This window comes from Xyrauchen texanus, chromosome 9 (genome assembly GCF_025860055.1).
Source record: "Xyrauchen texanus isolate HMW12.3.18 chromosome 9, RBS_HiC_50CHRs, whole genome shotgun sequence".
In the NCBI taxonomy this organism is placed as follows: Eukaryota; Metazoa; Chordata; class Actinopteri; order Cypriniformes; family Catostomidae; genus Xyrauchen; species Xyrauchen texanus.
In genome coordinates, this window is record NC_068284.1 from 42,437,529 (window position 1) to 42,462,924 (window position 25,396).

The 25,396-nt window shown below is 38.6% G+C and overlaps 1 protein-coding gene across 6 annotated transcripts in view; it reads right to left on the bottom strand.

Moving 5' to 3' along the window:
• Positions 1-25,396, bottom strand: part of gigyf2 (GRB10 interacting GYF protein 2) — a 53,353-nt gene that overhangs the window by 3,457 nt on the left and 24,500 nt on the right. For 2 of the 6 annotated variants that reach the window (XM_052133318.1, XM_052133314.1), the window contains exons 7-26: positions 21,902-21,942; positions 21,361-21,393; positions 21,064-21,240; positions 20,290-20,519; positions 20,029-20,164; positions 18,254-18,505; positions 13,552-13,736; positions 13,203-13,353; positions 12,375-12,541; positions 12,183-12,277; positions 8,900-9,007; positions 8,580-8,719; positions 6,987-7,084; positions 4,967-5,107; positions 4,455-4,613; positions 3,992-4,228; positions 1,388-1,516; positions 944-1,189; positions 628-815; positions 359-507 (exon numbers count right to left, since the gene is read on the bottom strand). In XM_052133318.1, the coding sequence (XP_051989278.1) occupies positions 359-507; positions 628-815; positions 944-1,189; positions 1,388-1,516; positions 3,992-4,228; positions 4,455-4,613; positions 4,967-5,107; positions 6,987-7,084; positions 8,580-8,719; positions 8,900-9,007; positions 12,183-12,277; positions 12,375-12,541; positions 13,203-13,353; positions 13,552-13,736; positions 18,254-18,505; positions 20,029-20,164; positions 20,290-20,519; positions 21,064-21,240; positions 21,361-21,393; positions 21,902-21,942 (3,062 nt within the window). The remainder of the gene's footprint in view (positions 1-358; positions 508-627; positions 816-943; positions 1,190-1,387; positions 1,517-3,991; positions 4,229-4,454; positions 4,614-4,966; positions 5,108-6,986; positions 7,085-8,579; positions 8,720-8,899; positions 9,008-12,182; positions 12,278-12,374; positions 12,542-13,202; positions 13,354-13,551; positions 13,737-18,253; positions 18,506-20,028; positions 20,165-20,289; positions 20,520-21,063; positions 21,241-21,360; positions 21,394-21,901; positions 21,943-25,396) is intronic. The other 4 variants (XM_052133319.1, XM_052133315.1, XM_052133316.1 and 1 more) reach the window with 4 other exon arrangements.

The following is a 25,396-nucleotide window of genomic DNA, read 5'->3' on the forward strand; positions in this document are numbered from 1 at the left end:
CTGTAATTTACAGTATGTTTTCAAAGAACTTCAAACGTGCGTCAAAATATCAAGGAAATAACAATAATAAAAAAAGTTAAAAAAAAGAACAATTGAATTCTCATGATATGATACCTTTAAAATCAGAAGCTGCATACTATAAATATCCTATCACTTCATGTTGCTTGCAAAAAAAGTGCTAGAAAAATTATCTGAAGTAAATGCAAGGAAACACTGGGGATGGATGTGGTTTGTGGGAAGTATAATCTGCAAATCTTCTGTACATTTGGTTAAACAAGGATGCCATGAAGCAAGAAGAGGGTTGGAGGTGAAGGATGAGTGCAAGGGCCAGCGTTGTGAAAACGTGTCAGTGACTCACCGTCGAGGTTATTAGCTGTGTTGAGAGTGTGTAGAGTCTGTTCACACCACTGCATAAAGCCGTCCTGATTCTTATTGGCTCCCTGGAACAGTTTCAGTAGCTTCTCTTCCTCTTCTACCTTTTTACTGGCTTTACCACTGCTGCTATTACTGCACAAAATGGGCAGAATGGGCAGAAAGAGATTATATCACAAATACAATATGAAAATTACACTAAAAGCTGTTTTGCACAGTTTTGAGCGATGCAAACTAAACGTAGTAGTGGTTTACCTGAGGTTAGCATTGCCCTTGTTTTTCAGATTGTGGCTCTTGGGTGTAGCCGGAGGTGGCGAGGCCTCCTTTTCTGCCTCATCCCAGAAGCCAAAATTAGAGTTCTGAGCATCACCCCACACACTACTATCCATCGTCCACTGTGGCCCAGCATTATTGACAGATCCCCAGACTGATGCATTGACGGTCTAGATACGGGACAAAAAGAAATGGAGAAGGGAAATTAAACCGAGGTCATGCAATCTATTGTAAACAAATGCATGGTATCGTTTTGAACCATAGACAATAACGAAAGGGGTAAGGACATGTAACTCACTGTTCGGTTCTGTGTGCGGTTTTGTTGGGTAACAGTTGTTTGTGGCTGTTGTTGTTGTTGTTGTTGCTGCTGCTGCGGTTGCTGCTGCTCTTTCCGTTGTTTCATCTGCTGTGCCTCCTCTTTCTGGATCTCAAGCAGGGATTTAGTAGCAGCCGGCTGTTTGGCCACGTTGCCCCAGCCTGAGAGCTTGGCCTGAGGTTGCTGCTGCTGCTGGACCCTCTGGAGCTCCTGCTGCTGTCGCTTTTGCTGCAAGTGTGATGAACAGTGTTAGACACTGTCATTTGACATCTATTTGAATCAAGCTTCGGTAAAACGAGTGTTTAAAGAGTAATAACAATGAAAGGTGCTGTGTAGAGGGCAGCAGCTACACCCTGGTACAGTCGAATTACTAAAGATGGACTTATTGGCATGTTGGGAAAGTAGAATCATTGGCGCTCCACTCACCTCCTCTTGTGCTTGCCGTTCTCTCTCTTCTTCTAGTTTCTGGATTTCTGCGAGCGACAGGGCGTTTTGAGACTGGGAGTGTGTGTTCACTGTGGCTGCCTGTTGACCCCACTTAGAGGATGAAGGGAGCTAAAGACAAAATAAAAATGAATACAATTTCAAATGGGTCATCAATAAGGATCATTCAACAAAATCTTACCTTTTGAATCTCTGATCAACAAAGAAAATAACTAGGTCTCGCAAAAAAAGAGATCTCAGAAGACCCACAATCAAGAAATACTGTTTTGCATATAGCTGGAAAGGGTTACAAAGTTATCTCGAAGAGCTTAAATATTCACTCAACCACAGATAGATAAATTGTCTATCATTGGAGACCATTTAGTACTGTGGCTACTCTCCCTTGAAGTGGCTGTCCATCCAAGATGACTCCGGAACATGGCAGAATGCTCAATGAGGTAAAGAAGAACCCTAGAGTGACAGCTAAAGATTTTTCTTTGTTCATAACATCTCGGTTCATGAGTTTACTATACGGAAAAAGACACTATAAATGGAAAAGATGAAGCAGCTGAAGTTTAAAAGTTCCTTTATCTTGATTTCAGAGTGGATTATATGAGTATGTGGCTCATTACAGTGTGGATTGCTAGTGATCAAAGCAACTGTTATTTAACCTTAAAACAGGCAACGAGCACCACAAGATACATACTTTTTAGTTTCTTATAAGGGGTATGAGAAAGAATTTCTCAACCAGTTCTCTTGTCATTTATCATAGTTGGGTCTGTTTTGAGTATGTTGGTCACATGACTTGGGTTAAAATTTTCTGTGATCAGCCTGACCTAAAACCAACAGGGCTGCCCATGGTGCAGGACATGCTGACATTGTGATGATTAATCATATATTAATCTTACTTCTGTAAAAAAACAAAATCAAATTGCTAATATTAAGTGAGAACATTCTCTTAAAATCCAGAAGAAGAAAATTAAGTAATATGTTGTTCATGCTGTTATTATCCTCTGAGATATATTGCCAGATGCAGGGCAGAAAAAGGGTTAATCCACAGAGCAGGTTGGCCACTAAACGCAGGGTTTGCGGTTCGATTCCCGGCCCACATGACTCCACATGCCAAAGTGTCCTTGGGCAAGACACTGAACCCCAAGTTGCTCCCAAAAGCAGCCTAGCGCCTTGCTCTGCCGTCATTTGTGTATGTGTGAGAATGGGACACAGTGTAAAGTGCTTTGGAAACCGCTATGGTTACCAAAGCGCCCTTCTACATTTCTTTTTGTCCTCTATCTAGACCATCAAAGCATTAGTCTGGGGATCTGTCATGCAATGTTTAAAGCATTTTAAAATGTCATAAGGAACTATTTTTGTGAGCTCTTTTTGTTCGTAATAAAGAATGGAATACATTTTCTTTCTTATTATACTTTTATGTTAAAATGCATGTGACAATCAAATAAATTAGAATTAGGCTGGAAGTAATCTAAAAGTAATCTGATTCGATTACACCCAAAAATGTTATCTACACGATTACGTTACTGATTGCATTTTATGTCATGGAATTTGTAATCAGTATCTGATTACGCATGCACGCATGCGTAGGGTATGACATAACCCTTTTATTGCATTCTTGGTGAACAAATGCATCAATTTCTTTCAAGAACAAAAATGTTAGTGTTCTTAATGGTAGTGTATACTCCGATCAGCCACAACATTAAACCACCTGCCTAATATTGTGTAGATCCCCCTCATACCACCAAAACAGCACCAACCCTTGTCTCATAATAGCATTCTGAGATGCTTTTCTTCTCAGCACAATTGTACAGAGCTGTTATCAGAGATACCGTAGACTTTGTCAGTTCAAACCAGTCTGGCCATTCACTGTTGACCTCTCACATCAACAAGGCATTTCCGTCCACAGTACTGCCGCTCACTGGATATTTTGTTTGCTTTTGGCACCATTCAGAGTAAAGTGTAGAGACTGTTTTGTGTAAAAATCCCAGTAGTACAGTGTATAATATCATTGAGATATGGATCAGGATCTTCAGTAAATGTTCACATCAACCATCAGAATGGGGAAAAAAACGTGATCTCAGTGATTTGCACCGTGGCATGATTGTTGGTGACAGATGGGCTTGAGTATTTCCGTAACTGCTGATCTCCTGGGATTTTCATGCACAACAGTTTCTAGAATTTACTCAGAATGGTGCCAAAAACAAAAAACATCCAGTGAGCGGCAGTTCTGTGAATGTAAAAGTCTATGGTATTCAGTGATGCAGGTTGGCGCTGTTTTGGCGGCACGAGGGGGACCTACACAATATTATGCAGGTGGTTTTAATGTTGTGGCTGATCGGTGTATATACGGTTGAGTATATATGCATTTCCTTTTAATATATTTAATAAATGTTCGTCGATTACCTTTTGCAATACTGATGCAATTTAATTTCCCTAAATTTGTTTCCCTAAAATTGAGAATACAATTAGACTAGGACAATCTGAAAATAACCTAATCTAGTTTGGAAAACCTACCAAAGTCTACAGAAATATTTTTTTCTGTTGCAGCCGCACATCTAAGAAACAAAATCTAATGCCCACAAGATTAATAGCAACCTTCATCTGTGCAAGCTGCTGCTGTTGTTGCTGCTGTTGCAGTCTGCGGAGCGCCTCCTGTTGCTGCTGCCGCTGCCTCTGTAACTCCTGTTGCCTCTGTGCCTCCTGCTCTCTCTTCTTCTGCTCCTCCTGCTGTTGCCTTGCCAATGCTGCTGCGGCTTCCTCTTCCTGCCGCTTATCTTCCTCACGACGCCTCAGAGCTTCCAGTTCTTCCAGTTTCCTACGCTCCTCTTCCTGCTGGAAGAGGAAATCTCAGTCAATTTCGCTGAGCAAACCAAAACTTAGGATACCTAAAACTCAATAGAAGTAGACTTAAGACAAAAGTAAGCCATGAGAGGTTGCATATGTCAAGCAATGTAACGATTAAAGATGTCATAGGTGTTAACAATGGCTATAAATGTGGCTCCATCCAATCATATTTTAGAGCTTGAACTCAATTTCACATTCAGGCAAATTGTCACACCTGTTTGCGGAGGAATTCTTCCCTTTGTCTCCTCTCCTTCTCTTCTCTTCTCCTTTCTTCCAGCCGGCGGAGTGCCTCCTCCTGAGCTAGCCTTTCCTCATCTTCCTTCTGCCGCCGTTGTGCCTCTTCCTGCTCCCGCTGCCTCTGAAGAGCCTCCTCCTACAGAACACACACACACACATGCACATTAATGGCACTGAGCATCTCCCTGCAATCAGATAAACAAGTTACATAAACTGCAACCAACAAGTAATTTAACAAGTTTGTAAATGTCAATAATGTGTCATTTGTTTTCTCTTTAATATTTCCATGCCAGAATGTGAGTGCATAAACAACTGTACTTTGGTTTACACAGTAACACAACCAACTGAAAGAGCACAATCTGCAATTGTGGTCTGGTGTGCTATTAGATTCAACACACCCTCTTCCTTTTCAAATCCAACAAAGCCTTGCTTTGAGCCTCAGCTTTAATTTCTGAATCAAATGCCAAAAATTTCATCAAGCATGGTCACCTGTTTGCGTCGTGCCAGCTCTTCCTCCTCCAAGCGTTTTTGTTCCTCTTCCTGTCTGGCACGCAGCACCTCTTCCAGTCGCTTCCTCTCTTCCTCTTCCCTTTTAGCCCGAAGCTCTGCCTCCCGTCTCTCCATCTCAAGCTTTAGAGTGGAAGAGAAAAGCTAATCAGAAAAATCTTTCAACGCAACTTTCAACTATTTCTAATACATTTATTATCTATGATTATGCTTAAGCTGACAACACGTGTCGTAAAGTAAACGCAATAAACATTGTCCCTTTATCGTTGTAAGGTCAAAAACGGGCGGCATGGGTAGATTTTTGCCCATTATGCCGATTCTGTGTGGATTGTAAACAACTTTAACTTTGAAGTTTTCACTGGCTTAGCCAATGTGCGCACATGTTGAGTGCATGTCTCTTCATGGTTTGATGTCAAAATCAGAGAATAACGCGATTATATCAAATCTAATGTAAACATGGTTTTCTTGATTTGTCGATTTTTAAATAAGCACATTTTTGGAAGTAATCACCGTATTGGTGTGCATGTAAACATGCTCAATAACTAAAGGTTTGCATAGCATGCAGACATGATTTTAGTATTGAGAATTCACAAAATGAGTGCTTTTTGACTTAACATGTCTGCATAGAGTCGGTGTCATTTACTTGGCGCCATCTGGTGGCCACATGTAACATTGTGCTTTGTGTTATCTAAAGATCTATGCATCCGATTATCTTGTGTTGGCTCATTTGAAAGAAATGTTTTTCCTCTAAGTAATGGCATGTGATAATTTATGTTCCGTTTATTTTTCATCAAGTTATCAGCAAATAAGCGGCATATAATGAACACCTGTTCACATGGAACATAAATGCCAAAGACATATACAGTTGAAGTCAGAAGTTTACATACACCTTAGTTTAAACACAAATTTACATTTAATTGTAGATAACATTGCCTGTAAATGGCGGTTTTGGAGCAATGGCTTCTTCCTTGCTGAGCAGCCTTTCAGGTTATGTTGATATAGGACTCGTCTTACTGTGGATATAGATACTTGTCTACCGGTTTCCTCCAGCATCTTCACAAGGTACTTTGCGGTTGTTCTGGGATTGATTCGCACTTCACACCAAATTACGTTCATCTCTGGGAGACAGAATGCATCTCCTTCCAGAGTGGTATGATGGCTGCGTGGTCCCATGTTGTTTATACTTGCGTACTACTGTTTGTATGTGGTAGCTTCAGGCATTTGGAAATTGCTCCCAAGGATGAACCAGACTTGTGGAGGTCCACAATTATTTTTCTGAAGTCTTGGCTGATTTCTTTTGATTTTCCCATGATATCAAGCAAAGAGGCACTGAGTTTGAAGGTAGGCCTTAAAAACATCCACGGGTACACTTCCAAATGACTCCAATTAGCCTATAAGAAGCTAACTTGCTAATTGCCTAAAGGCATGACATAATTTTCTGGAATTTTCCAAGCTGCTTAAAAGGCTCAGTCATGCACAAAGTAGATGTTCTAAACGACTTGCCAAAACTATAGTTTGCTAATATGAAATCTGTGGAGAGGTTAAAAAACTAAATTTTAATGACTTTAAACTAAGTGTATGTAAACTTCTGACTTCAACTGTACTTGTATTCTAATTTTTAGAGCTTTCCAACAACATGACACATGGCTATTTGATGAGTGTGTGCTGATTGCAATATGTACAATGCAATTGTTTTTTTTTAAATAATCAAAACTAAACACTTCTGATTAGTCTGCAAATTTCAAAGCACTTTCAGAAAGCCTACATGCATTGGATATTAGAGCTTCTCAGCTTTCAAAAGATACCTACTTTGTGTTGGTCAAGACCGCAGTTACAAATATTTTGTCAATTATTATTTTCTCTCTGGCCAGCCAGCAGGCCCATTCCAAGCTTAGAGTGGTGATGCAAAAAGATCCAGGTCATAATTTAAGATGTCATGCGAGAGATACCTCACAATCAAATCATCTTAAGTACACACAAAAGCATTCACATTTTTTCTCACCTTCAGAGCTTTGGCTTTTTCCAGCTGTATCTGTTCAATGGAAGACACTTGAGTCATGGAGTCTAATGGCAAATCCCATACACTGCTCCCGTCCCATGCTGAGAGAAACAGGAATTTATAAAGAAGATCCTTTTTATTTCTCGATTGAAAAATATGGTGGACATACCTTTGAGGTCAGCATATTAAAAACAATCATGAATCAAATTATGTGTACAATATCTTGATACTAAAGAAAACCTTTATTAACAATTATTATGCACAATCTATAGGTCACTTTTTGTTGTTGTGAGGACTATGAGGGTTTAAGCTAGCTATACTTCTTTTTGTTGGCAATGTGATGTGTGCTGTTTGTTTAGAAGGTAATTTGGTCAAATACTGCAACTGTAATGTCAACATAATTACAAAATACAACAGTAAAAACTACCAGACACTTTTTCACTTAAAAGAAAAAATGTCTGACACATGCCAGATGTTTCAGTTCTGCTTAGGTGGCATATATTCAGCAATTGCAATAGGGCTTCACCCCCAGACAAGTGTGAGTCATTTCCTAAAAAAAATGAGTTGTGTGTTACTTTAAGTGAGAGTAAGAAACGAGTAAACCAGACATTACACACGTGGAAGACCACAGTAGTTTTTCCCCATTTTGAGGCACTGCGGCACTCTTGAACGAACTGAATTCTGGTATTCACAACAGTAAGGTTATTTATAACATCTAAGGCAAACAAAACCAGTTATATTTTCTTGCACTCAAAAAATATATATATTTTAGCCTGATTATTAAGCTAAAAGATTGACACATTTAAGAATGATGCATTTCCATTTCATCTTAAAACATTTGGTGTTTGTAGACCATGGTAAGCACACAGAAACTTCTTTGCCGAAATCAAATGATTTTCGAATCTCGCGCAGTGCTTCTTACTGGTTCTCGCAGCCCTTCTCACTGGTTCTCGCAGCGCTGTAATGTAAGCTGCACTGGTTTAAGAGTTTGAGACCAGTCTGCGTGTAAAAGGCCCCTGCTCTGCTCTGTCCATTGAGCAGTATCCAACTACAGAGCCATACAGGTGAATTAGCGGAGGTTGTGATTCCGCCTGTGTATTTGACACAGCTATACCAGATATTCCAGATGCGTCGCTAGACTACAGAATCAGATGAACTGCGGTACAAATGCGCACCAACCCGTCTAATGGAGAATTGGTATATTCCAAATCTAGATAAAAGTTTTTATGCAAAAACGAACTTGACAATTACACGTTAATATGACTGATAAACGCCTCCCATGTGTAACCTAACACCCCCCCTCTACTAATTTTCCCTTAGCGCCCCCGGGCAACATTTGAGGTCAGCTGTGGAATTCTAGACATTATGAACCTTTTTCACAGTATGACGTCAGGATCTGCCACCGACAAGGAAGTCAAAATCATCTGAGGTTTAGACAATGGGTGAAAGAATAAACTGACCACATCAGTTTCTATTCAAGTAGGTGAAAAACATTGTCTTGTTAATTACCTGACAATAAGACCAGGGATGTGTGTTTAAGTAAAAAGGGTCAATTTTGATTTCATGCTCATTTTTCTCTAGAGAGTGGCGACTTACTGCTGGGAGCAGCTGGCGGCATGTTTGGAGAACAGGATGCTTGAGTTGACGGGTTCTGAATTTCCCAAACAGAACCTGAATCTGGAACTGACATGGAACGTGTGACAGGTGGCAAAAGGCTCTGTTGCGGCTCAGGTGTTCTACAATGGGCACACAAGTCAAACTGTGAGAAAGTTCCAAATACCACAATACCAAATCAATACTACGAGTATTGCATATTCATACCCTGCTGCTGGCCTCACACACATGAATGATGCACACATGACTGCAATTCTGACAGGGAGATTAAAACCAGAGGTTACTTAACAGGGTGGCCTCACCTGATCTTGAGTGCCTGATGGAGGAGGAGATTGAGCTGCTGCTGTTGGGTAGGAGGAGGAGCGGAGCTTAAAACCTTCTGCTGTGCCAGAACCTGAGCATACTGTTGCCTGGTGAATGATAGAAAGGAAGATTACTAGTGATCGATATATAGATCTTTCAGAGATTTTCAGCAGTGGCCAATATATATATATATATATATATATATAGTTTCAGCCACTCATATTAGTAAACCATTAGAGATTACAGTGTAAGATTTAGCTACTTTTCGAACAGACATACTCTAAGAAAACATTTACTAGGGATGTCAATAGATTACATTTCTTATGAATAGTCTTACATATTGAAATTTTTCAAATTCATAATAAAATAGATTTTTCCTTTCAAAATATTGTGTATTCAATTTAAGCATCAAGCACATCTTAAGAAAATGTTTTGCATTATTGATTTTGCTTTAAAATGTAAGATATTTATTGAAACGAAAAACAAAATAATTGTTTTTTTCTCCCCTTTTATCCCCAATTTAGAATGCCCAATTCCAATTACGAATTTCAGTTGCCTCCACGTCTGAGACAGTCAATCTGCGCATCTTATCACGTGGCTTGTTCAGCGCGTTAACACGGAGACCTAGAGTGCAAGGAGTCTTAACGCTAATCTCAAGGGCATCCACGCATACACGCTCCACCGATAGCGAAAATCACATTATGGCGACCATGAGGAAGTTAACCCAACGTGACTCTACCCACCTAGCAACCGGCCAATTGGTTGCTTAGGAAGCCTGACTGGAGTCACTCAGTACACTCTGGATTCGAACTTGCGACTCCACGCTCTGGATTCGAACTTGCGACTCCAGGTGTTGAATTCAGCATCTTTACTTGCTGAGCTACCCAGGCCCCCCCATTCAAACTGCACTTTAAACTAAACGAAAAAGGCAATAAAATAACAAAATTAGCAGCGCATGAAATATCTGCATTTGGTCGAGGAGCTTGAGAACTGGATTCAACCTCATCGCATTTGGCGGGTGCTAGTTTCACGCCACTGTTTAATATATTTGCCGACTTCCCAGAGCAATGGTTTTGCCATTTCCCAATATTGTCGATCATTGTCTGTTCGCAATCAGCGTCGGGATCTTTGTAAGACATTGTCGATATCCGATTACATCATCCAATCATCCAGCCCTATTATTTATTTATTTATTTATTTATTATATATATATAATAAATATATATATACACACACACACACACACACACATTAAAAAAAAACTACAAATTACTTTTGTTTAAAGTTTTTTGACTTTAAAAGGATTGTTCACCTAAAAAAAAAAAAAAAATCTCTCATCATTTACTCACTTTCATCGCCATACCAGATGTGTATAACTTTTTTCTTCTGCTGTACAAAAAATTAAGATTTATAGTAAAACATACTTAAACATTTATACCGTTTTTCACCCACTCCTATCATATCATTGTGGAAGTTATGGATTTAATCACTGGAGTCTTATGGATTGCTTTTATATAGCTGATATTTTATCAGCTTTTGGACATTCAGATTTCTGGTCACCATTCACTTGCATTGAAAGGATCAACAGAGCTGAGATATTCTTCTAAAAATCTTAGTTTCTGTTCTGCTGAAAAAAATCATACATATTTGGGATGGCAGGAGGATAAGAAAATGATTTTTGAACAACTTAAATATTGTTATAAATTGTAAACAAATGCTAATGATGACAATAATAATATTAATAATACATAGTTATTAATATTATTTTAATTGAATTTTTATTTTAAATACAACAGTAATATATTTAAGTCATGCACTTTTTAAACCCTCACACTTTTATTTTGACATTTCATCCGAACTCTACAGGAAGTCCTGTATGTGTCTGTTTGTATGCAATTTCAAAGTAGTTTAATTTGTTTTTTATTCAAATTCTGGTCAAATGCACCTCTGGTGCCATTATAAATGCATATTATAAGTGAATCGAACTATTGAGTATCTACATCTGAGATGTTGTTCGTGAGAAACGCTCAAATATTGTGCAACGTGAAGACTAAAAATAGCCGCAAGTGTGTGTGTGTGTGTGTGTAAACAGAGCAGTGCCATTCACTAGCGCTGGCGCTGCGCATGCTATACATTTACTTATTAAACATAGCCTTTTGTGATTCACAGAGCTAATGCACGTCTTCAAGTGGTTGATCACGTCACTTCTGGTGAGGGTTCTTTAATGTGAAACTAGGGCAAACTAGTGAATTGCAATGTCTTGTGCTTTTTTTAATGCTTCTATAAGATTCAGTGATATTTTTGTTTGTATTTTGTGCTGATACTCTCGTTTAAATTCCCAAAGAAACTCACACACACCGATCACTTGATTATCTAATCAAAATGACAAAAATACGTATTACTGCAAGGATAAAAAATTTATTAAAATCAGATGCGTTTCTGATTTGTTTATATGTTTCTCTTGACTGCATGAAGATATATTTCTCAAATCTCACTACCTTTAAATATACAACTTAGCTGGCTAAAGCATAAACGTGACTGGATATAAACTAATGCAAATAGATGGTAATACATTTATTTAAACATTTGGGTAGGACATGTTTTTGTCATATTGTTCCAACCGCTTGAGGTTAGCTTTAATGTTAGCGTCCTCTCGGCATGGTCTGCAAACATACTGCTGTTCTCAATTTATGTCACATCTATTCAATAAATTAATTTATAATGATATGACAACATGCACTGTATACATACCTTTTAGTTGTTGTTTTAAATCTGTATTGTTCAGCTCCATGCAGTGTTCTGCTACATTCAACGTGCAGTCTCACGTGTCAAAACAACCACCACGAGGCATCAGTGATAGTTTTTATTTTGCCTCTAGAGCCTGCTCTCATAATGTATAATGACAGCGCGCCCTTCCCAGCCGCTCAAGCACCGGACACAACGGTACACGATGGGGGAAAATAATGGTGTGGATTTTTGCAGATAACCGATAGTTCCAGAAATCGTTATCGGTGCCGATTAATTGGCAAAACCGATATATCGGTCGACCTCTAATCAAGACATTCTTCCATTTGTTTCAACATCCCATTTAACCAGACACAGTAACATTGGTTCAACGAATGGCATGAGTTGAGGAACTATGTTTTTGTTCAACCAGGTGGAGGGAGAAGTCTGTAAAGCCATTTGTAAACCATGTCAAATTTTGCAGCGTGGTGATGCAAGTGGTGCAGATATTACACTCTTCAGCTTTAAGAACATGAAAGCATTCAGTTCTTATCATACCTGAGTAAGTACTGATATTGCATCTGCTGTAGCTGATACATATTTAGAGCATTCATTTCCTGCTGCCTCTTCAGCCTCTCCTTTTCTGCATCTCCCTAAATACAAACACACACAAAACATTTAGGATGCTGAACAAGGCAAGTGGTGCTGGTCTGGCATTTCACAGTAATAAATGAATCTTTTTTTTTTTACCAGCATGGGAGGTAATGTAGGGCCGGGGGTGAAGGGCACTCTCCCCCACAGCTTCATAATCTCTCCCAGGGGCTGGAACAACTCGTCACAGCCTCGCTTCACCTGCAGGGTCATGGTGAAATAACCTGCCTGAAACCACTCAGACATCTCCTGGTTATTAAATGGCCCTGATCAAAGAGAGACAGAACATTGTCACTAAATGTGGCTATTAAGAGCAGCACGGAGACATTTTAAAAGTACACCAGAGGTTAAGTGCAAAAGCTATATGCACTTTGTGAAGCATCTGCTAAGATGTTTGATAGAGCTTTAGTTATACATTTTCTTTTGTTAAATGAAATTGCCACACTTGATTTTACAGTGCTCCTGTTTATATGCATTTATATAATTAATTAGAAACATTAATTTACTACATGTATTTACTGTATAATTATTTAGTTTTTTTATTGTGTAGTTTACATGAAATACTTTTGAGAGGTTCACATGACCTGCAGGATGACATGCTATACTTCCTCTTAAACTTTAAACACATTTTCCTGATTATTTTATCATAATGATGATTTACATGTTTTATTAAATATTCATCACAATGCAGCACCATTTAAAATGATTAAATTAAAGCAAAAGGTGAATTAAAATTGTGGAATGTCTTAAAAGAAAAGGTGACCAGTTACAGGAATTAAAATACACTTCCTTTTCCATGCATACATATTAACCTAACATTTTGATGTTCTCATGTGCTTGAAGGTTATGTACATGTTATGCCTCAACTACCCAAGTTTCCTGAAATACAGTGGTAAAACTGGGAGGATTTGATTCCAATTCTCCCACCTTGGACCTCTCCCTGTGGATCCTTGTAAAACCATTTAAATGCAGCCTCGTGGGTAATGGGAAGGGCTGTGGGTTTGGGGCCGAACTTGGCAGTCAGATGCTCATCGTCCACACCTCCATCCTGCAGGTATGCCACCATTTTCTCAGCTTCCTGGTTGAGGAGGAAAAAAAGGATGTATTCTTATCTATTGTTCAAAATGTAATCCTCATGACAACTCCACAACAGGGCAAATAGCGGTACTACTATAGATTTACCATATGCATGTTATCTCTTAGTTTAGGCACCTGTTAACAAACAGGTGTGGGCTCTCCTTAACAATAATTTAGAAAATGAACAGCCGTCCTGCACCTGCTCAAAGTGCTTGAGTCCCTCATCCTCATCCAGGTCAGAGGGACGGCCGATAGGGCCCACTATGCCCATGGAGTGGGGGAGAAGTGGAGCCGCTGGCACTGGCACCTGCAGAGGCTTGACCTGCTGGGTCTGAGTGGGCATTGACTGGGCAGGGAGTACTAAAGATGATGGCACTGGAAGATCTGGAAGTAAGAACAGGTGTAATTCAGCATTCTCTAACAAAAAAAAAAGTCCTAAACTATGCAACACAGGGAGTCTGACCCAAAACCTGCCTCGCTGCCTACATCATAACAGACATGGAACCTCTGGATTTGTAACGTTCTCCCAAGGCAGCAACTCTGTGTGGCATACAAATCCGCATTTTTTAAAAGGCTAGACAAACACTTTTACATTTACATTTATGCATTTGGCAGACGCTTTTATCCAAAGCGACTTACAGTGCAATTATTACAGGGACAATCCGCCCAGAGCAACCTGGAGTTAAGTGCCTTGCTCAAGGTCACAATGGTGGTGGCTGTGGGGCTCGAACCAACAACCTTCTGATTAACAGTTGTGTGCATTAGCCCACTACGCCACCACCACACCAGATGCTCTTCGTCCACACCTCCATCCTGATGGAGAACAAAAGATGCAGTGAAAGCAAATAGTGACTGGAGATAACATTCTGCCAAACATCTTCTGTGTGTTCCACAGAAGAAATCTCTAATTATATGAGTTTGGAATAACATGAGGGTGGGGAAATTAGTGGTCGACCGACATGGGTTTTTCAACAGCAGATACCAATCAATATCTTGAAAGCATGATGGCCAATTTAAATGCCCATATACATAATACAATTTAACTACAGCAATCCAGAAGTACGCAAAATTTCTGAAGTAAAACAAAGAGTTATTTTATATGATACAGCTGATAATCACAAAGCGGTCAAATATAGGCAGATGTATAGGTCTATCACTAGAGGAAATTATGAATTTTCATTTTTTTGTGATCTTTCCCTTTAAATTAAGTGTAGAAGAGGCTTGAGTTCAATACAGGTAATGTGAGAGGAATGAGGTTATATACTAATTGTTTCTCAACTGGTGGGTCACAACCCAAAAGTGGGTCATAGGTCTATTCGAACTGGCTCACGTATAGGATGAAAAGAGCATGCCATGGTTACCCCATTGAAACATTTTCAGCGGCCGCCAAAGAGAAATGTAGGGCTGTTGGTACAAATTGAATGATAATATGCACGAACCGTACGTTTCCACTGGTGCGTTGTGAGCGAAGGTTAGCGAGCGTTTTGAATGAATTCCTACTGAAGCGGAGCGCCATGCTAGCGAGGTGGATTGTGGGATTGACAGTGTCGCGGAGCAAGCTTTTCCCTAACGTTGTGAGCCACAATCTCTGTCGTGCTTGTATCAATCCAGCATCCATCAATATTGCAATGCGTAGACTATACAAATTTCACAGGGTTATTCCTGCATAGAGATTCATGAGGAGGCCGCCTCAGTCAAATTTCGTGCCACCTCCGACTGTCGACGAATCTCAGGTAGGCAGTCACATGCACAGATAGACCCCAAGTGGTGTTCAAGCACCTGCCCGCTTTCACTAGATAAGTGCCCATTTTTGCAAGTAATTTCTTATTTTTTTATTTATATTTTAGTTTTTATTTAAATTTGGCCCTTGGCATCAATTCTCAATAAAACGTGTGCCCGACATCTGCATTTAAGTTGTAATTCTGCAAGACCACACAAGCCCTTGCCCCTTCCACACGGTTAACGCATGCAGAACGTTAAGCCAGGTAAGGATAATGTTTGCCCAAAACTTCGACATTGTTTGCCACTGATGTGAAATTAAACCACTATAAAAAAAATCTCCATAGAGCCAGCAGAACTTAAGCAATAGCCCTCCATTAAACTTAACAAGCAAGCTAATTATGCTTTTTCGTGCGGGATCGTAAATGCCCCCAAAATTCAATATTTTAACTGCTCCGGTTTGAGTTGTTTTTTATATTGGTAATATAACGTAGTCAATCCTCTGTGGTCACCGTAGGTGCCAGCGCAATCACCTGACTTTCCCTGATAAAAACAGAAAGAAATACTCCGTCATTTTTGGTCATACAGATAAGAGCAAGAAATTATTCGAAACTATAAAGGGTTTACTTTTATTTGTGTACATTCACAATAACAGCTAAACGTTGTGGTTTTGTAAAATAAAGAAATCATACAGGATGCGCTTTCTGCCATCACTGTGAACTTCTGTCTGGAGCGCGTCACGAAAATTAACCGAAACTCGGCGTATACTTGCCTCGCAGACATGAGAAATATGTCTATAGTAGGGATCGGGAACCTGTGGCTCTTTGTTAAAAATCAAGTGGCTCAACGGGCATCGCACCATTCACCAACACATGATCATTTAAAAATGCATTTAGCTAATTTTCCAACAGAAAGTGTGGGTGCGATTGAAAAGCTTGAAGTCAATGACACCGTTTTGATTTCCTTTCTCATTAATTTTTCCTACAGCCTACTCCTGGTGAACAAGCTTTGAAATGAACACCCGACAATGCTATTTTTTTTTAGTATTTTGCTGATGTACTAGCAACTGTGGAAGGTGACCTGTAAGACTTCTCGGACTGATATATTACATGAAATTAGACACAAAGACGCACATTTGACAAAACGCAATTCCATTTTGAAGAACAGCTGAAAGAAAAGCCACCGATGCATGTCTGATTTGATGTGTGCACAGTGAGCTCCACTGTTCACGAGTGCAATGAAAGCGCTTCAAAACACACATGTATATATTATTCTGGGCATCGTTCCCCAATAACTATTGATCTTAGCCGTTAAGAGCATTTTCTACAAGCGATTTTATGAACGTTTGTTATTTTTTATGTGCGGTGTGATATAACACCCGCAAAATGCAACTAGGCACAATTCAGTTTGCGAGCTCCTCGTCCAAATGTATTTCAAGCGCAAGTAATTTTGCTCATCTACCCGCAACAGGTGGGTGACCTGTAAGACGACTCTGAGTGACAAATGACAAGAAATGCTGTTAGTCAAAAAGATGTGCTTGAAGAATCACACTTTATTATATTTTTAAGAACAGACAAAAGAAAAGCCATCAGTGCTCCTGTCTGATTTGCTGTTTGTTCAGAGGCATGCAACGGGACACTGTCGTGGAGCAACCGTATGTAAAGAGTTATCACTCCTTTTTCTGTTTCATTGGACTGAAAACTGTTTGGAAGAATAATGTAATCTATGAGAATGCTGCAAATGATATCTGATCAGCTCATGATGTACTGTGAGTTTTGCTTTATTTCAACGGAGCGGTTCACTCTTAGACATTGTGAACGCAACTCTGCAGGTTGAGTAATATAGTTCTTTGTATTAAAGAAACAATGACGAAAGTGATTAAATCATAAAGTAATACAAAACATGTTCACATTGAACCTAAAATTTTGTTCCATTTTCTTTTCTTTAGGCAGCACGAACTGTTAAGGCAATACAAACACATTCGATAACAACACATTTGGCAGCATTTTTGGGAACACAAGGAATTTATTAGGTAAATTTGGAATGATGAATGAAATTAGCCATGAAGTTAAAGCTCGGTCGCAAACTGCCAAATGGACAATGGCTCCAAGCATACCTCCAAAGTTGTGGCAAAATGGCTTAAGGACAACAAAGTCAAGGTATTGGAGCAGCCATCACAAAGCCCTGACCTCAGTCTGATAGAAAATTTGAGGGCAGAACTGAAAAGGCGTGTGCTAGCAATGAGGCCTACAAACCTGACTAAGTTACTTCCTGTCAGAAGGAATGGGCCAAAATTCCAGCAATTTATTGTGAGAAGCTTGTTGAAGGCTACCCAAAACATTTGACCCAAGTTATACAATTTAAAGGCAATGATACCAAATACTAATAAAGTGTATGTAAATTCTGACTAACTGGGAATGTGATGACAGAAAAAAAAGCTGAAATAAATTACTTTATTTTAAGAATGTGAAATGTCCAAATAATAGTAAAGTAGTGATCCTAACTGACCTGAGGTAGGGAATGTTTTCTATGATTAAATGCCAGGAATTTAAATATATTTGGCTAAGGTGTATGTAAACTTTTGACTTCAACTGTAGTCAGTTTTCTATTATTTTAAACTTTTATTTTCAGTACTAAATTAATTAGAAGTATAATTAAAATCCTAATTTCTCTTGCTTCATCTGGCATCTTGGATTTATTTTAACAGTGTATTCTAGGATTGCCTTCTCTCTGAAGAGTACATATGATGCTGACTTTGAATTTGGCCAAAATGTCACATAGTACCTTAATAGGCCATATAATAAGGTTACATTCCTTAAAGGGATAAATCACACAAAATTTAAAATTCTCTCATCATTTCCTCACCCTCATTCCTTTCCAGATGTGTATAATTTTCTTTCTTATGCTAAACACAAACTACGATGTTTAGTAGTATACTGTATCTCAGCTCTGTACATCCATTCAATGCAAGTGAATGGTGTTCATAACTTTGAAGGTCCAAAAAGCATATAAAAGGCAGCAAAAAAGTGATCCATATGACTCCAGTGGTTAAATCCATTAATATGGATTACTTTTATGCTGCCTTTATGTACTTTTTAGGTGAACTATCCAGTTAAGGAAAGTAACTTTAATAGGATTAGTCCCAGGATATTTGAAAATAATATTATGTGTTTAAGACTTACCTGGTAGTGTGTTTGTGACATGTGGTATGGAAATGGCTTCCACTATGCTGCTGGGTAGGGTTGTGTGAAGTGGTGCTTTATTGGGTTCAGGTCTGAGTTCTGGAACTACTGATATATCCAGTGGCCTCTCACTTTCTTCAACTTGCTCTGGCTGCACTATTGGAAGGGGTGCTGGGGTCGCAAGCTTGGGAGGTGTTACCACTGTCCTCAATGGTACAGCTACCGGTGATGGCTCTTCTGATTTACCACCTACTGTCACAAAGAAAAAACATTGAAATACAGATTTCCTACATTTTTTAAGGGTTCTGATTTAATACATTTTTTAAATGACAAGATTGTGCTGGACAAGTTGGAAGAAAATTATGAATTTTAAAAGTGGTTAACTTTAAGGGATAGTTTAACTAAAAATGAAAATTCTGTCACTTTCATCCATGGAACACTAGAGATGTTAAGCAGAATCTTAGCCTCAGTCACCATTCACTTTTTAATCGCATGTAAAAGAAGATGTAATGAAAGTACTGTAAATGGTGTCTGAGGCTAACATTTTAATATATCCTTGTATTTACTGGAAGTCAGTCAAACTGGTTTTTAACAACAGGAGTGTGAGTAAATCGCCACATTTACATGCAACCAAATAATCAGTTTAGAACCCGACTGATAGCTCAATCGGATTGAAAAGCCTTCATGTAAACACAAAAATGATCCGACTGAGCTGGATCCGAATGAAATTTGATTGAAGGGAGTGGTGTAGACCTAAAATAATCAGATTAAAATATTAGCCATGTAAACGTTTGAATCCGACTACTTTCTCAATCTTATTCAAAATACCTAGAGCTCATGCGCAGAGATGTGGGTGCATATGCACTCAATATTCTGCAGGGCACATATGTTCTTTCATTACATCACATAAAGCAAAAAAGAACATTGTGCCAGTCTTAATAGGGACTTTAAGCAGCAGATACGTTTACGGCGTTCCGTGTTCCATTGCGTGTACACGACATCACTCACACACTGACTTCGAAACCATAATTTCTAAAGCATTTCTTCTTTGCCATAGTGACAGTTGATCGTACGTGACAAATTAGAAAAGAAAATGTCAAACCATCCTGATCAAAACGTTTGTTGAATTACACACGTTACAGGCTTTGAATAAAAAAAAAAAAAAAAAAGCATTTATTATAGACAATTAATAATAATATCTAGGTTTTAGACAGGCTATTTATATCGTACAAGAGTCAAATTCTTCTTCTGACAGTTATTTAACACAGCATCACTTCTCTTGCCATTTAAAATAGCCTCTCTTTTTTTCCTTGAATGATTAAATGAAAATTAGTGTAAACATAGCCAATGATGACAAAATTAAAAATGTTGTATCCCTTTAAAGTTTTTTGGACAATTTTCATACCCAGGTTTGAAATAAATCATTAGTACTGGATGTGACAGACTGCATATAAGATTTGAAAATATCTACATAATCAGAAGTGGCCATTTCATCAGAGCTATTGGTTGCAAATGCGTACTTACAAAATGCAAATGCAGAAAGGAGTTGCAAGTCTTTCCCTCACAACACTATAACCTACAAGCTATAGAAAGTTGGATCAGGGGATGTACTGATCAACATCACCTTTCTTGGAAACAGACGGTGTAATAACACTGACAGCATCTGCATCACTAACACGATCTATACTTCTTGTGAGTGTGTAAACATCATCCCATTTATATATGTAAATCAACGATACAGAATTAACTGTCTCAAGTGCATTCACATCTCTCACCATCGCGTCTAGTGTCTATGTCAGTATCTTTGGTTTGCTCTGATTCACTGTCATCCTTTTCTGTGTATTCCTCATTCTCCTCCAGTGGCCGGAAGTCCAGCTCCGCCTCTTCCAGGATTGGCTCCTTAGGAGCTTTCTGATTGGGCAAGTGGGGAAAATCCATCAATTAAGGTCAATTGCTAGGAATAATGCCATCAAACAGATATAACTTTATTTACTAAAGATTAACTCAGAAAAACAAGGTAAAGTTCAGAAACTCACTTCCAACATTCTCACCTTAAGTGAGAGGAAGGCCCCAGAGGAGTCAAATGTACCCGTTTCCTCCTCTGCATCTTCGAGGCACCATTCTGGCAAGCTGTCTCTTTCCTCCTCTACGCTCCCACTGCCCGACCGAGGTCTGCGGAAACCGCCACGCTCCTCATCCCTCGCATCGAACGGGAAGCGTCGCCGTTGCTCTGGGTGTTCCCGCCACCCTGCTGACCGCGGGCCATCTGCGAATAGAGGATGTTTTTGGATTACAACCTGTTCTAGTTTTTAACATTTCAAAATCATTGTTTCAATTTAAGTCTTTCCAGCACCACTATTCAGCAGCGATGCTAGAAAAACAAAAAAATATATTAACTGAGATTTGAGCTTGCAGTCCAAACCTAATGTGCACTGCTGGCAGCAGACAAAAACAAACCTATAACGTGACTATAACGTCCGACAAATGACTAACGAGATAGAGAAAACTCACTAGCTCGAACTGAATCAGTCTAACGAATCATTCACTGAAAGAACTTACTGAATCTCCAGAGCGGTTACTGAACTGCAAGTCTTTACTGTCACATCCAACTTGAAATTAACTTACTGTCTTTTTTGTCATTTAAGGTATTTTTATTTAAATAAAAAATATATATAAATTAGATAATTAAAACAAAATGTTTTCTGTGTTGCGTTTTTGATTTTGGGAGGTGAGGGTGGGGGAAGAGGAAAAAAACTGAATTTAGTAGGAAACAATAGTGAGCTGTTTAGAAAAAAGGGCGCAAAGCGCACCTGGACTTGGGGGGCACCATCGTTCAATTTCCCGACGAGACCCCGCAAGCCTCCAGCCCCCGTCATCCTCCTCTCCATTCTGCTCCTCTCGAGACATGCGCCAGTTGTCACTCTCAGAGCGTATGAACTCGTGCTTTCGAGCAGTGCCTGCACCAGCATCCTCATAGTTTGCACGAACTTTTAAGAAAAAGCAACAGTTTGTTATTTGAAGCATTCAAAGATCAGAATTCAAAGCTCAGGATGGATGTAACATCTATGATCATTTTTCTTTGAATGTAAGCAAAGAAAATGACTTACTGGGATTAATTGGAAAATGGGCTGGTGCTCCATCTATAAAGAGAGAATATATAGTAGAAATGCACTGATGCAACATCCACTTCTGCATAAATAAGATTTTATCCTTTATAAAGCAAAGTCCAAAAGTCTGAGAAAAGTTGTGAAAATGCAGTCTGTGACAGCTTGAGTCATGTGATTTTTTTAGTTCAACTTCAAATTATGATAATAATGTAATTTGATTGAAAATGTTGTATTAAATTAGAAAATAATGCAAATAGAAGCCCACAAGTTTATGCAAAACCATACAGACCAGGTGGTTAACAAGCATGATTTAAGCATCTTATGTGCTTCAACAGAAAGCATGGAAATCTGAACTTTTGTACAAAGTTGTACATGTTAAGGATTAAACAGATCATGACACAAAGTAACTTACATTTAATCAGTGACCCAGAAATAAAGTGTGCTTTACATTTTTCAAAACCCTTAAACTTTATTACCAGGTTTGAAAGAAAAAACAAATCCCTCAGGCTTCTGGATCCCACTGTATATCACGCATACTAACCTGGATCTTTTCGCCCTGGCTTTTCAAACCTTCTGTCTCCCCTAGACAGGCAAAAAGGGGCACAAAAAAGCTTCTATGACATGGTTGCAGCAGATTTTTAAAACTTACTTTTAAGAATTTTTAAGACCTTTTTTAAAACCTGAACAAATACAGTGCATTCAGAACCCTTCATTTTTTCACATATTTTTATGTTTCAGCCTTTTGCTAAAATGCTTTAAATTATACATTTTTTCTAGTGCCGTCAATTGATTAAAAGTTATAATCGAATTAATTACATGGTGTCCCGATTCATTAATCACGATTATTTATAATATTCACAAATATTTGCTGAGAAAGCCCCTCATATCAATATATAATGATATATAGTTATCTTTAAATATATATAAAAAAAATTTATATATATATATATATATATATATATATATATATATATATATATATATATATATATTAAATATAGTTTAATACCTAGAACACATCTTGAGATCCCTTAGTTCAGATTTGCGCTCCAAGTGTTTTGAACGCAAGAACGTAACGCATGTTAGTGTTGATCTGCTGCTCAAGGGTGTTTTTCTTCAATGTATAAACTGTGCGTTGCTCATACAGCTGAAGTTACACTTACTGCCCTCTGGAGTAATCAGGTGGTACTACAAGCTTGCATTTCTCAGGAATTTTCCATATCAGTGCAGGCATTGCGTTTGAGTTCATTTTTTGAATGCGTTATTTTTTGTAAATTTAATCGCACTGAATTAACACGTTAAATCGACAGCCCTAATTTTTTTCACATCAATCTACACTCCACACCCCAATAATGACAAAGCGAAAACCAGATTTTTGATAACTTTGCAAATTAAAAAAATTTTTTATAATGAAATATCACATTGACATAAGTATTCAGACACTTTGCTATGACATTTGAAATTTTGCTCAGATGCATCCCATTTCTGTGGATCACTTTGTTTGGGGTCCACATGTGGCAAATTCAATTGATTGGACATGATTTGGAAAGGCACACACCTGTCTATAGAAGGTTTCACAGCTGAAAATGCATATCAGAGCAAAAACCAAGCCATGCAGAGCTCAGAGAAAGGATTGTGTTGAGGCACAGATCAGGGGAAGGCTACAAAAAGATTTTGACTGCATTGAAGGTTCCTAAGAGCACAGTGGCCTCCATGATTCTTAAAATGGAAGTTTGGAACAACCAAGACTCTTCCTAGAGCTGGCCGCCCCAGGCCAAACTGAGCAATCGAGGGCAAAGAGCCTTGGTAAGAGAAATGATCAAGAAACTGAAAGTCACTCTGGTTGGGATCCAAAGCTCTAGAGGCTTTATGGCCGAGTGGCCAGAAGAAAGCCTCTCAGTGCAAGATGCATAAAAAAAGCAGCAGGAACTGGGGGACTGGTCAAGGTTTAAGGAAAGCTGAACACAGCAAAATACAGAGATATATTTAATGAAAACCTGGTCCAGAGTGCTCAGGACCTCAGAATGGGCTGAAGGTTCACCTTCCAACAGGACAATGACACTAAGCACACACGCAAAGGTGGCTTAGGGACAACTCTGTGAATGTCCTCGAGTGGCCCAGCCAAAGCCCAGATTTCAACCCAATTGAACATCTCTGGAGAGACCTAAAAATGGCTGTCCACCAACGGTCCCCATCCAACATGACAAGGATTGAGAGGATCTGCAGAGAAGAATGGCAGAAATTCCCCAAATCCAGGTGTGCATAGCTTGTCGCATTATACACAAATACACTTGAGGCTGTTAACACGGCAAAAGGGCCTTCAACTAAGTACTGAATTAAGGGTCTGAATACATATGTCCAGTGTTGGGGGTAACGCAATAAAAGTAACGTCTGTTTCATAATCAGATTACTTTGAGTAACGAGTAAAGTAACTAAATATTTTTATTTTAGACCATAATATCTAAAAATGCAATGCTTTTGTACACACCTCTACTGTCCCTGTGTGGCGAGAAATCAGGAGTAAGTATGCAAACTTCAGGGAGGAGACGTAGTGCATGATGGGCATTGGTGTTCTATGGAGTGAGGCAAGAGACTATTTAGCAGAGACGAATCACTTCTATTTAAATTAATGGGAGAAACTGGAACGCCCAACCAAGAAGCTCTAGCACCCAACAGTCAATGGATGAAGAAAGGAAGTCCCGCCTTGCAGGTAAAAGAGCCAATCGCCTTTTAGATACAGACATCACCTGTCAGTCTACTTGCTAACGCACATGCGCATTTTGTGTTTAAAGTAATATGAGGTCAACATTCGATTGAGTGAAACATGGTTGATTCATGTGTAAATACACACGGCATTAAAAAAAAAAAAAACACATTAAAAGCATTTAGGCAGAGGGATTATAAGACTAGTCTAAAACTGGACATGACATGATACACAGGGTGAAATACTCACTCAATTCACTGACTTATGCAGCTGAACTGCTCTGTGTTAGAGCTCCCTGTAACTGGGAGAATGGGATGAGAAAAGCTGAATCTGGATCAGTCGCTCCGAGCAACATTTTACATCGCTTGTGTATGCAGAGAAAATGTCTTCATTTCTAAAAAGATTCTATATTTATTCATGAAATAAACAGTTAAGACATTTTGGTAGCATTAAAAACTATTTCATTCAAGTTGTATCTACATATGCATTTGAAGTTGTGGCGTCTGAAGGCACCATGGATCAACCCAAAACAAGCTTGCACTGAGATGACTTAAGTGAAAAATATTCCTTGAACATGTTAGATTGGCATTCCCCACTAAATTTTATCCTGACTTTTGAAAAATATCTTAATTTGACTCTGATATTGTCGATTGCCACAGCACATGATGGCATATATGATGCAGGTTCAAGTGTTGGACTTTGCTGCTTTAGGGAAGACAGTTGTTATTATTTATTATTCACATTGGCTGCCATGTTGATGGAAAAACAAATCATAAATATTCATTTTATTGATTCTTTATTATAAATATGATGTGAAGACCTCCTTTCTAAATATCTGTTTGTTATCTGTTGTTTTGACATGTGTTGAACAGTAGCTAGCATGACCTGTAATGTCTCTTGTATGGAATGCATAGCATTAGAGAAAGTGGCTGTGAGAAAAAAGTAACAAACGTAACGCTTTACTTGCCATAAAAAATAACGTACTTTTTAAAGAGTAATGCAATATTCTAACAAGTTACTTTTAAAAGTAACGATACCAAACACTGCTTGTGTCATATTTCAGTTTTTTCTTTTTAATACATTTGCACATAAAATAAAATGTGTTTTTATAAAATAAAAATGTGTTTTTTGCTTTGTCATTATAGGGTATAGTGTGCAGATTGATGTGAAAAACAAAAAACTACTTAAAAGCATTTTAGTATAAGGCTGCAACATAAAATTTGAAAAAAATGAAGGGGTCTGAATAATTTCTGAATACACTGTAATATTAATACCCTATGTCCACACAGAACAAACACTCACAATCTCAAAATAAATCATCACAAGGCCTTA